At 45.2% G+C, this 13,597-nt stretch overlaps 1 protein-coding gene across 1 annotated transcript; it reads left to right on the top strand.

The window, feature by feature from the left end:
* Positions 1–12,932: 12,932 nt before the first annotated feature.
* On the top strand, positions 12,933–13,376 carry LOC148844988 (copper-transporting ATPase HMA4-like). The gene has a single exon (XM_088954296.1). It carries the CDS (start codon positions 12,933–12,935, stop codon positions 13,374–13,376), a length of 444 nt encoding a protein of 147 aa, XP_088810422.1.
* The last annotated feature ends 221 nt before the right edge of the window (positions 13,377–13,597 follow it).

The raw sequence follows: 13,597 nt of genomic DNA, 5'->3' as shown, positions 1-13,597 counted from the left end.
CTTAAGCATCGGAGCGACCTCGTCGGGTTAGCACCCCTGGGTTCTCTGATATCCTTGCAGGTTTAGTCTACCGTCCATCTGGAAGCCAGATCACCTCTAGGTGGGAGCAGCTAGATCGCGCTACATCAATTGGCGTCGTTTGTGGGAATCGCTACGAGAAGCCTCTTTCCACCAAAAATCACAAACCCATAATCCATGGCATCCTCCAGCAATGCCGGACAGAATAATGAGATGAATGTCTCTGGGGGACAACCTCAGACCCCGACTGTGTGCATCGGTCAGTTCACCATACTGCTCTCCGCGGGTAGGGTCCGGACGCTGACCGTGCCTCAAGCAACTGTGCCAGTGAATGCCCCACTCCCTCTTGTAGTGGGTGCGACTTTTGCTGAACCATCTGTGGTTCCCCTGGAGTCAGACAACATCAACTCGACGACCTGGTACATTGAGTGCAGGCTATTCAAGCCCAAATGCAATAGGTCCAATAATTTTAGCACTACAAGCAACAGGTTTTACACCACATTTACCAGCAGTAGTTCCCACCGCTGCGGCAAAATCAACAGCCGGTTCCACCTCGGCATCCGACAGCACAACAGAATAAGTCCCATCATTAGAACACTCGCCCTCCTCGCCGGGGAGAGACTTCCCAGATTCAGCATCCTCTCGAGAGCTAGGTCTCATCCTGCGACAAGAGGGAAAGGAAAGTTACTCCTCCCACCTCGCAGCACGTGAACAGGTCTGGAGACACTCAGCCCACCAGAGCTACTTCACCTCAGCCCTCGACACATGAAGGTTTGCTCGTAGGGAACCGGTTTGGGGTTCTGGCCGCGAACTCCAGGCAAGGCTCCTCCGTTCACAGTAGCCAACGTCAGCAGTCCGAACCTCTCCGTGCCAAGACATTACCCGACCACACTGAGGTCAGCAGCACAAATGTAGAGCTAGCCAAGAAGCAGCAGAGGTGGCGTCCTAAGGCACGTCGAACTGTAGTTCTAAGCCAACTCGCCGGACCTAGTCAGTCCGAGCAGCCTAAAGGTAAAGAGGAGGCGGGCTCGGAAGCCACAAAGACCTCTCCCCTTCTCTCCGGGTCATCTCTTTTGTCCTCCGAGCTCCTGCGACCCCGAATGATCATGTAGACTCGTTCCAAATGATCATGTAGACTCGTTCCAGTCCCAGATGCATCTAGCTGGGGCTGACGAATACTGCATGCGTTTTGCCTTCTCTACGACCTTCAAAGGAGTAGCTCGCACATGGTACAGGAACCTCACGCCTAGGACGCTCAAAAGTTGGGCGCAGTTCGTGTAGATGTTCACCTCGCACTTCATCACCAGCAAGAAGTGCCCGAGGTCACAAGAAAGCCTCCTCAGCATAGTCCAGAGAGAAGGGGAGTTGATCTGAAGCTACATCAAATGCTTCAACGACACTTGTTTATAGATTCCTGACCTGGATCCTGTTGTAAGACTCATGGCACAAAGAAGGGTATTACCCACGGGGAATTCAAATGGCACGTAGTGGCAAACAAGCCCAAAGACATACTTGAATTCCTCAAGCTTGCTGATCAATTAATCAAGACCGAAGAGGAGATGAACCAGAAGAATGAAGCCCTAGTGGAGAAGAGAAAAAGAGAAGATGACAACCCGAACAATGGTGGCAGCAAATGAAGAAAAAGCAAGTCCCCAACCGGGGGAGGAAACAAGTCATATCGGCGTTCTCAAACTCCTTCTGTTGAAAGGATGAGCTACACGCCCCTCAACACCATGCGGGGAGAAATTCCTATGGCGATCAAGGATGCCTCGTATGTGAAGTGGCCACCTCGGTTGAGGGGAGATCCTGCCACTAGAAACAAAAATTATAGTCATTTACATAAGGATCACGGTCATAGTACCAAAAACTGTTGAAATGTCCGCGACGAGATCGAAGAGCTCACTCGTCACGGATACTTAAAAAATTTTGCACAAAAAGAAAATAAAAACCAAACAGATCGACAGGGTGAAGGAGGCCCATCCCAGTCCCATCTCACCCCTAGGGGCGGCAGCTCCTAGGATAAGGCCAAGAGTCCAAGATAATTCAATAATTCAAGAATTATCAAAATTCAAGAGTTCAAGATCCATCAAGAATTCAAGAATTCAAGACTCATCAAGAATTCAAGAATTCAAAGAATCCAAGACTCATCAAGAATCCAAAGAATCCAAGACTCATCAAGAATTCAAGAATTCTAGATAATCCAAGATTCATGCATGGATAAGATAAAGGGAGATCGGACGGGGGAGATCCAGTCAAGAAGAGTTCGATCCTATCTACAAGTTTGAGATGTTTAGATCAAATCTAATTTCTTTTCCTAGTTCTTTTATAATTTCTCAATGTATTATAAATACTACTATTTCCTAGAATTATTAATCAATTCATACTTCAGATTTTCAGAATTTCTTCAAGTTCTCTTCTTCCTATTTTCGCTACCTTTTTCTCTCTCCTAGAGAAATCGGTGTTTTTCGCTAGGTGCTAGCGGATGCCCAGTGCTTGCATAGCCAGCTCCGGTTCTCATTGCTTCCACGCTGCGTCACAGGGGGAACAAAAGAGAAATACTCTCGAGTCCAGCAATAGGCAGAGTGAGCAACCACAGAGACAATTGCCGGAAGAGAGACCGATCCGTGGAGTAATCAATATGATTACTGGCGGGTCCATCGTCGCGGGCTGCACCTCAGCAGCAGGGAAAGCCTCGGTTCGCAAACTGGAACATGAGGAGCAAAATCCACCGAAGCGACCTAGGCTCGAAGGCCCTATATTTTTTACAGAGGACGATGCGCGCGAGGTTCAGTATCCCCATGACGATGCCATAGTAATAAAAATCTAGCTGAATGACTTCGAGGTAAAGCGCATCCTAGTAGATTCGGAGAATTCAGGGATGCCTTCGATAAGCTCCAGCTCTAGGAAGGCGATCTCAAGCCGACAAATACACCCTTGATGGGCTTCAGCAGCGAAGAGGTCAGACCACTAGGGCGAGTCTCAGTGCCCGTATAGGTCGGCACGTGGCCTTACATTGCGAGGTTCGAGCATACATTCTTGGTGGTCGCGACTCCCTCCTCGTACAACGTCATAGTAGGTCGGCCTATTACACACACACTTCGCGCAATGGTTTCCACCTAGTACCTGGCCATGAAGTTCCCTACGAACTATGGAGTAGGGGTAGTATGAGGCAACTAGCTCGAGTCTCACAAGTGCCATGTCGTCGCTCTCATGGGGAAGGCCAAGCTAGCGGCTGATATCAAGCTCGAGCGACTTGTGGAGTATCCCGAGGAGCGAGTTACGCCAACTGAAGAGATGGTCCACATCCCGGTCTCAAAAGAAGATCCAGCAAGAGCTCTCCAGATCGGCTCATCGATCGAGGAACCACTACGTTCTCAGTTGGTAAGTTTTTTAATTAAAAATTTAGATGTATTTGCAAGGTCCATGGTCAAGGCAGTTAGACAGAAAAATGCAACCTTGCCCCGAAGCGTTGGAGGATAGTCGACGAGGAGGTCGGGAAGCTCCTTGCAGTCGGTTTCATCAGGGAGGTCCATTACCCGAGCTGGGTAGCTAACCCAATTCAGGTAAAAAAGGCCAACGGTAAATGGCACATGTGCATCGATTATATCGACCTGATACGAGCTTGCCCGAAGGATTGCTTCCCACTCCCTAAGATCGACCGTCTAGTGGACGTGACCTCAGGGCACGAGTGGTTGAGTTTCCTGGACGCATACTCAAGATACAACCAGATCAGGGTGGACACTGCTGACGAAGAAAAAACGACATTCATAACTGAGCTGGGACTATATTGTTACAAGGCCATGCCCTTTGGGCTAAAAAATGCCAGGGCGACCTTCCAAAGACTTGTAAGCATAATCTTTAAGCTGTTGATATGCAATAAGGTTGAGTGCTATGTAGATGATATGGTAGTTAAGACCCAGTTTTTAAAATGTTTAATAAATGATTTACAATGTGTTTTTGAGATTTTGCGCAAGTATAATATGAAACTAAATCCTAACAAGTGTGTCTTCGGTGTCACCTCGGGCAAATTCCTGGGCTACATAGTCAACCGACGTGGCATCGAAGCCAACCCAGAAAAAATAAAGGCGATCCTAGATATGAGGCCACCTCGTAAATTGAAGGAGGTTCAGAGGCTGAACGGTCGTATAGCCACTCTGAGCCGCTTCATGTCCAAGTTGGCAGATCGCTACCTGCCTTTCTTCAAGGCAATTAAGAAAAGTAAAGACTTTGAGTGGACCGGAGAATGTCAGCTCGCCTTTGACGAACTAAAAAAATACCTAGCTAACATCCCGGTTCTGACCCGACCCAAGGAGGGAGATGTTTTAAAGCTGTACCTCTCTACGACTGATTAGGTAGTCAACTCGGTACTGATAAAGGAAGTAGATCGGGTCCAATGGCCTATCTACTATGTGAGCAAAGTTTTGTAGGATGCCGAAACAAGGTACCCAGAGATTGAGAAACTGGCGTACGCGCTGGTCATATCAACTTAGAAGCTTCATTCGCACTTCCAAGTCCACACCGTCGTCATCATCACCAACAAACCTCTAAGGCAAATCCTACTTAAGCCTGAGGTATCTGCAGACTGACAAAGTGGGCCATCAAACTCAGCGAGTACGACATCTGATACGAACCTCGGACGACAATTAAGGCCCAAGCCTTGGCCGATTTCATTGCAGAATGTACCTTCAGCACCGCAATCCATGAATTGATCAAGCTCGAGCATAGAGGGGAAGCTTCAACCAGTGCGGCACCAATCTCGGTTAGATCAAGGCTGACCTGGGACGAGGAGCCCTAGATCCTCCACGTAGATGGCTCATCTAATCAACAAGGAAGCGGGATAGGCATTATTCTGTACGATCCAAGCGGGGTGAAGTTGGAGTGCGCACTTCGGTTCGAGTTTGTAGCATTTAATAATGAAGTGGAGTACGAAGCACTGGTAGCCGGTCACCGGTGATTATGAAGCTCGCAACCCCACCATGGCTGCTTACCTAGACAAGGTCAGGGAAGTTCTACGCAGCTTCCAGTCCTATTTCATCAGGTAGATTCCCAGGTCCGAGAACGATGAGGCCAATGTCTTGTCCCGGTTAGCCATCACAAGCAACAACACCATGAGGACCGTGTACATAGAGAACCTACCTCGGCCCTGCATTCTCTGTGGGCAAAAGAGGTCGCTCCTGTTGCACAAGTGGAGTCGAGCTGGATTGTCCCACTCGCAAGCTACCTGCTTCACGGGACTCTCCCTGCAGATCGCAATGCAGCCAGAAGGGTAGAGCGCCAGACAACCAAGTATGTTATGATAGACGGATGGTTGTACCGCAGATCCTTCACGCTCTCCTACTTGCATTTCTTGCGACCCTCTGAGGCCGAGCTTGTTCATCATGACACTCATGAAGGCTTGTGTGGCGGACACTTGGGGGGCAGGGCTCTCGCCCAAAAAGCGCTGCGGCAAGGGTACTATTGGCCCACAATGAAGGTAGACGCACTTGAGCTTGTCAAGAAGTGCGATAAATGTCAAAGGCACGCCAACATCCACCACCGACCTGTTGCCGACCTGAAATATCTCATCAGCTCATGGCCCTTCGCACAATGGGGAATGGACATTCTTGGCCCATTCCCACTAGCGACAGGACATAGAAGATTCTTGGTAGTAGCAATAGATTCCTTCACGTAGTGGGTAGAGGCGGAACCCCTAGCAACAATCATAGGTCGCAGTATACAAACTTTCTTTTGGAGGAATATAGTATACTGCTTCGGGCTACCTCGGGTGCTTATCTCCTACAATGGTAAGAAGTTCGAAGATATCAAGTTCCTGAGTTGGTGCCCCGAGATGGGGATACAACAGAACTTCACTTCGGTGTCACACCCTCAGGCAAACGGGCAGGCAAAAGTCATGAACAGAGCTATACTCCGTGGCCTAAAGGCCCACTTAGCCTGAGCTAAGGGACTTTGGGTAGACGAGTTGCCCAGTGTACTATGGGCTTACTGAACCACTGTTAAGACTGCCACGGGTGAAACCCCCTTCAACCTCACCTATGGCATGGAAGCGGTAATCCCAACCGAGATTGAGGTGCCTGCACTACGCCTTGAGTCATACAGCGAAGAAGCAAACGATGACGAGCTCCGTACCAACCTCGACCTGGTGGAAGAAGTATGGGACCTAGCATACATTCGGACTATAGCCTACCAGCAAAGGGTGGCTCGGTACTATAATGCCCAGGTCAAGAAATGGCACTTCCGTGTTGGCGACCCAGTTCTTAGGAAAATCATGGTACCTGAGTCCGATGTCGGTAAGATCGGACCGAACTGGGAAGGTCCATACCAAGTAAGGCGGGTACTCAGGGAAGGTACGTACAAGCTCGAAATCCTAGAAGGAAAACAGGTACCTCGAGCGTGGAATGTCAACAACTTAAGGCAATACTACCTGTGATTGCTGAACTGGAGAGCGGACTATGAGTCACTCCTAGAAGTCCAAGGACTAAAGCGTCGAGCTGATAAAGGACCTCAGCTCCACATAAGTCCCAGTCGCCTCTTCGGCATAGGCAAAGTACCTCTAATGCCGAAGGCGTAGAAAGCTCGGGTATGAGCCTTACGATGTCTAGCCCACTTCGGCATATAACAACAGGTTGAGCTCGTTAGGAACAACCGACATTTAAATGAGTAGCCCGTGCGTGAACCGGTTGGGTATATACCCTGTAATGTTGCTCACCTCGATGTACATTACGTGAAGTTACCCCTACTAGTAGTCCGAGTACACAGTTCAGGGTGACAACCACTTAGAAGAATTTTACTTTGGTTATCCTTACTTGTTGTCCGAGTAGACAATTCATGGTAACCTATACACTTACTCCTACCTCTGTTTGGTTCAGATTGCTAGATCGGAAGTCATTTACACTTAGAATATTTTTTGCACAAGGATTAGTAAAAAAAAAAGGTTTCTATTTCATTGATGAAAAGATTTTAAATACAAAGATCTCATTATAACCCTAGCTTGGTGGCCTCGGGGTGTACATCCAAGCAGTAAAAAGAAGAAAAAGTCAGGATCATGCATGCGAACTACCAGGCAGGTCGGTCTCCATATGCTCCTCCGTGTCCTCTTGACCCGATGGGCCCGCCTCTAGGACTTCGTTGTCACTTTCTTCTTCGGATGAGCCGGGCTCTTCGTTCGCCGGCTCCGCCACCTTGGGTGTAAGGTCAGATATAGAGACAACTCTGAGCTCGATCCATATTCGACCCGGAGATCGTGGAACTTCGAGGATTCCTTGAAGCGGTCAATGGCGCGACTTCTTTCTTCAGCTTGCGCCTTATGGATGGTGGTCTCGAAGATCTCAGTTCGCTCTTGAATCATTGCTTTGAGATTCTCGACCTCTCATTGAAGCTTCGCCTTCTCCTCGGTCATTGCTGAGATCAGCTCTTGTTGCTTCACCTTCTCTTCGGTCAAGGCCATGATCAGCTCCCGTTGCTTCACCATCTCCTCAATCAAGGACATGATTAGCTCCTGTTGCTTCGCCTTCTCCTTGGTCATGGCCATGATCAGCTCCTATTGGCTCTGAACTCCCTTCTTAGCCCGAAGAACCTCACCCCGAGCTATGTCTAGTTTGCGGTAAAGCTTTTGTGCCTTCTCCTCAGCTTCCCGAGCTTTCTTCAGGCAGACCTTGGACTGGTAGACCAACGAATGAATGGTGGGGTTCACCTAGTAAAGAAAACTGAGGTAAGTACGTTTGAAAGTTTGACAAGGAACTAAAATGTAAAGTAAGATACTTACCACCATGCACTAGCTGGAAGCCTGACCTTTGAGCTGGCTTGTAGGCATGTCAGCCTATTCCGCGACCTCGGCAGAAAAGACGACACCCTTGCTCTTGAGTAGTCCGAGCTGAGGAGTCATTATGCTTTCTTTGGGGGACTCGGGCTCGAGCGCGGAAGAGCTCTCCTGTTCATGAGGCTGAAGGTCTTCCTCTTGGTCCTCGTCCAAGTCCACTGCAACGGATTGAGGCTAGACCTCCTCCTCGGTAGAGATCGGCTCCAGAGCAAGGACTTTGGATGGGGTGGGGGTAGAAGGATCGGCCTCTCAACGAGATTTCTTCGAAGTCTTCCTCTTCTTCCCTCTCTGGAAGCTCTTGAGAAGGTCCTTAGCATCGATCTCCAGCATGGTAACTGCAATAGTAAGAAAAAGGGTTAGCCGCGAACTAAAGAAAACCTTAAAATAAAAACCTAGGTGGAGACCTAATGGGAGGGCTCAGCCCAGCTCGTACAAGCTTCTCCTTGGCCAAGAAATCTTTCATCTCCTTGCCGAGGTCCCTCCAAGAGTTGATAACTGTCCTAGTCTCCGCATCTAAACTCACCCTGAGATCCTTGATAGCCACCCTCCAATGAGTTGGAAAAGACCATCCCTCAGGATTTCGGACAATGAAGTACCTCCTCTTCCAGGCCGGAACCTTGTTCGGGCTGCCGAACAAGATTTTGAACTCGGGCTGAGGAGAGATGTAGTAACTTTATCTGACGTTCCCACGATCGAACAGATCGAACTGAAGACGTTTAGGGACAGAGGTCAGTTGTACTCATGGAATAGGGAGATGGTGCCTACTATGTTCCGGATAGAGTTCGGGTGTAGTTGGTCAATGGTGATGTTAAAAAATTTGACTATCTCTATAATGAAGGGGTGGAGCGGTAAGCGCAGCCCGGTAGCGATCTGCTTCTCAAAAACTGCGAGCTCATAAGGATCGTGAGCCCAAGGATACTGACCTAGAGGAACACTTAAGACTAAGCTATCGGAAAGACGGTAGCGAGCTACTAAATACATTAACCTATCCGAGGTCAAGATAGAAGGACCGAAGTCGTCCGGATCCCGATCCCTGGAAGAAGATGGGACCTCCGTCCTAGAGGTCGGCCCCTCCTCCCTAGCCTCGGGCTTGCTAGGCCGAGATGGCCCAACTTCAGGTAGAGAAGTTCCCTCTAAAAACCGAAGAGGGGAGTCGCCCAGTGATGAGCTGACCTCCCTAGCAGGGGCCGCGGACTGAACCTCGGCGCCCCCGACCTCGCTAGAGTCACCTAAGTGCCTATCTATACTAGAGCTAGACACGATTAAAAAACAAAAGGAGAACAAACTAAGAAAAACACAACCTAGTAAAAGGGGGACACGTGGACACGACCTAACTAGTAAGATGACAACTCAGCCCGACATGCCAAGTCTGCCACACATCGAGCTCGGATAATTAAACCACCTCGGGATGAGTTCACCTCGGTGTAAGGTCGCATCAAGACCACCTCGGTCCCAAGGCACTTCGGCGTTTGCCCCAGGTCGGATCTAAAGAGCAGTAGCTTGGGTAATATTGACGGACCACTACATGGCAACCCCGAAGATCTCGCCATTAGATTTCGAGCCTTGCGGGATCACGTCTTGTAATGGTAAGCCTTATATCCTTCTCGTCCGGTTCGGGCGAACTCAATAAGCCCTATCAGTTATCCCCATTATCGCGGAATCGGATCTCATCATGACAAGGATCCCAGAACCACTCCGCGAAACCCGTAGGGGCTCCATTATATAAAGGCTCCACCCCCTAGGGGTGCAAGGTATGCATGATTTTCCTGCTCTCAAGCTCTCTACTTTCAAAAGAAAATTCAGCTTGCTACTAGCCTACTAACTTAAGTATCGGAGTGACCTCGCCGGGTTAACACCCCCGGGTTCTCTGATATCCTTGCAGGTTCAGTCCGCCGTCCGTCTGAAAACCAAATCACCTCTAACTGGAAGCAACTAAATCGCACTACATCAATACTATTTTTTTTTCTGGCCAAAAAAGAAGGTAGCAGCCTTCATATTTATCCATAGAAAAATTGTATAGATTTTCCTGGTAGTATTCCTTTACATGCCATATATGCATATGTGCAGCTTGATTTTTCTATCTACTTATATGTATATAAGAAATAAAAGATACAAGTGATAATAGACTAATAATTTTCAGCCAATGTAGTCGTTCAATCCAGTGATTGGCCTTCAGGTTGCTTTACTAACCGGAGGGAGTCGCAGAATATTTGAACGCTTTCAATTTCAAGACTTTTGGCTGCTTCCAGTCCATCTATCAAGGCTTGCACTTCAGCGTCATATATTGTAACATCATCATAATACCCATCAATAAACAACTAAGTGTTGGCTCTTCCGTTCTAGTTGATGATGACAGAGATATGTGGTTGTTCGAGTGTCAGCTGTTGTTGATAATTTCTGGCCACTTTTATGATGTTTGTTGGACTATAATTTGAATTGTGAAATATGGATTTGTTTCTAGCTTCCCATATCAGATAAAAAATTATACATACTCTGCCAAAAAGTTCCTAAACTTGTTTAGAGAAACTTCTGTTCAACCTTTGAAGCCAATCATGTAAGAATGTATGCATCGTTTGTGTTGATGCATTACTTTTTGTAATTCCCACTTGTGCTTCGAACCAAATTCATATTGCCCTAGTGAAAGGGCACCATATGAATAGGTTCTGAACTATTTTTGTGGTTTGCTTACAAAAGATTCAAAGTAAATATTCTGCATCTAGGCCACCTTGTGCATTTGTCTTTTGTCTTTTGTAATAAGCCCATACAAGAGAAGTTTGCAGGTCATAATTAAACAAGAATATGGAATTTTTAGCTTTCAATGGTTTGACCATTTAAAATGGGGTCTGGATGAGGATAGATGGTGGCAAGGAAGATTCTGTATGCTGATTTAGCAGTGTACTCGCCACTGTTATTCTTTTCCCAGGTCAATTGATCCTCATGAAGGTTCATGTTTGGAGTAATATTCACAATCTTATTTAAGGTGGTTGAATCTACCAGATTTTGCAACAAGCCTCGATTCCATGATGTGTAAATTAGTAAATTTGCAACTGTGAGATGCTTGTATTTGGGTGTAACTGTTGAAAAGAGTTGGGGAATACCATTTTGCAATGAAGGGACCTAGGGGCCCTGAAAAAGCAGATAATGATGATCTATCTTTTTTTTTTTTTTGCCTACAAGGAGTTTGCTTTTATGATAGGGAGCAAGTTGTGTACTTGTTTCATCATAATGAGCTTTGTCTACCTTTTTTTTTATGCAAATATATTAATGTTTCGAAAATACTTTTCCTTAATGGCTCTCAACTCCAAATGGAATTGGGGGAGCTTTTTAGGGGATCTTATGTAGTATGGATGAAAAATTGGTGGGTGTGGATTGGTCCACACTATACTTTGTGGCAAGGACCAAATTACACCATACCACAATTCACAATTGTTCTGAACTGTGGGCAAAATTTGTGGACAGAACCACCCCACACCCATAGTGGTGTTCTGTAGGTGTGGTGTGATCCATACCACACTTTTTGATTCCATGTATCTCATATATAACTTATGAAGAATCTACACAGTTGATCATAAATGTCTAAGTTTTACAATTTATATGATAAAGGAATTGGAAGAAAGGCTTTAGCAATGGAATTTGTTTTTGAATTGGTCATAGGTATATGACTTGTGTGTGTTGTTGAATTTGTCATCAACATATCTCCAACCATCATTGTTGAATGTTGAAGTTGGTCTATTATGAGCCTTCACTTGATCTACCATCAATTCAATGAATGTCCATTCTCCAGCCTCACTCTACGTAGCCAACTCATTGGTTCTATCTTCATGTGCTACTTCAAACTGAGAGGCATATATGTCCATAGAATAGGATAGGAACAGATTATGTGAAACAATCAAAATCTAACTAGAGGTGTCAATTAGACTGGATTTGATCCGACCCGATCCAGTCCAATATGAGTCCATTTACAAATGGATTGGATCCAATTCAGTCCAAATCCAATCCAATTTTTTGCAAAAGTGCTTTTATAAAAGCACTTTCATAAACGTTCATTCATAAAAATGTTTTTATAAAAGTACTTCCATATGTAAAAGCACTTTTATAAAAATACTTCCATAAAAGTGCTTTCGTGTAAAAGTACTTTTATTAAAGTGCTTTCGTAAAAGTATTTTTGTAAAAATGCTTTCGTAAAAGTATTTTTCATAAAATTATTTTTATAAAAGTGCTTTCAAAAAAGTAATTTTATGTTAGCCTCAATTTTGATCGGTTTCAAATTGGACAAGGGTTTGGCCTCATGATCGGATTATTGGAAATTTGGCTTAGGTCCAAATCAGGCCAATAAGAATATGGACCAATTTATTTTGGATTGGCCTAATCCAATAATTATATGGACCATCCAAATCCGATTTAATAAGATTTGGATCGGATTGAATCCAACCCAAAACCGGCCGATTGATACCCCTAAATCTAACAAGTTGAATCAATATCAAAGTACCCAACTATCGAATGTTTATAGTGGTTCCTATTTTTTTCCTTATAATAGCTCCTAAGACCACATGATATAAACAATCAAATAATATTCAACTTTAGCTAATGATTCTAACTAATGATATAAACAAGCATCTTGAAAAATAACACACAAGCATCCCGGCTAAGAGTTTCCAAAAAAATAAGTGCAACCTTGACTTTTCAAGGTTGTGAATACAAGCAAGTAATCTCACTCAACCATACAATATGAATAATCTGTGGTAAAAAATATAGTTAAATATCCAATTTTAGGATTGCTTTCTTGTTAAAAATTGATTAGTCCAATTTTTGGACTCATTCTCAAAGTACTCATCAAGATATAGATACAAACGGTAATGTTTGATAAAATAGGCACATTGACAGTGGGAAAACCTATGGTAGTTTATGCAATGCTGTTTATAAATGTGCCTATCTTCGAGTTCTATGGCATGGTTGCTGCTACTGCTGAGCTGAGGATTGATATTTAACACCTAGTTTTGTTGGAGTTGCTTGCTCTATGTTATGAATTAAAAGTTATAGATTTGATTTTCCCGAAGATTTCTGAAAGTTCCATTGAGAGGTAAATAATGAGTAGCCTATGGCAAAGGTTGTGATTGAATATGCTAATAAGTTGCGTTATAAGTATGGCTCTGCCATGGAACATGTAACAGAGCCCAAGGACTTTGAGGTGCATCCAGGGGCTAAGGTTAGTGGAAATGTTGGGGGAAAATTGGTGTTGGTTGGGAACAAGAGGTTCATGCAGTCCTGCAATGTTCCATTGGCCCTGAGGTTAACTAGCTCGTACATGTGTACTGGTACTCTGGTGGACATTGATGGGAGGATTGTTGAGGCTTTTGCCAAAGGCAGAATGTGTTATATCATAGGAAAGGCTGTGATACAACACCTTCTGGCTTTGGTTTCACAGGTACGAGCAAGGGAGTCTGGAATTAGCAAAGTGTTTACTGAAAATGATCCACTAGGAAAGGTTGATAAGATCAAAGAATTGCAGGTAGATACATCCAAACACTTGTTGGGTCGGTAATACTCCATATGAACCATAAACCATCTCCATATGAACTATAGAAGTCTGAAGCAAAAACAATCTTGTATTCTTGTATAAGCTTTCATGTTTAAAGTCTCTCATTTATGAATTCCTCTGAACTCAAAGCTCCCTTAAACTTATTTACCCTACAAATGTTAGAATCGACGGAGAGTATTGTGCTCGATCAAATAATCACATAATTGTTGATGTTATTGATTTTC

The sequence above is a fragment of the Nelumbo lutea genome, chromosome 7 (assembly GCF_056320005.1).
Source record: "Nelumbo lutea isolate HS-2025 chromosome 7, American lotus-T2T, whole genome shotgun sequence".
NCBI lineage: Eukaryota > Viridiplantae > Streptophyta > Magnoliopsida > Proteales > Nelumbonaceae > Nelumbo > Nelumbo lutea.
Note: the sequence above shows the minus strand (reverse complement) of the source record. Positions and strands in the feature narration are given on the sequence as shown.

Excerpts from the sequence above, each read along its gene's own strand:
- LOC148844988 (XM_088954296.1), top strand. The coding sequence starts at position 12,933 with ATGGCAAAGGTTGTGATTGAATATGCTAATAAGTTGCGTTATAAGTAT.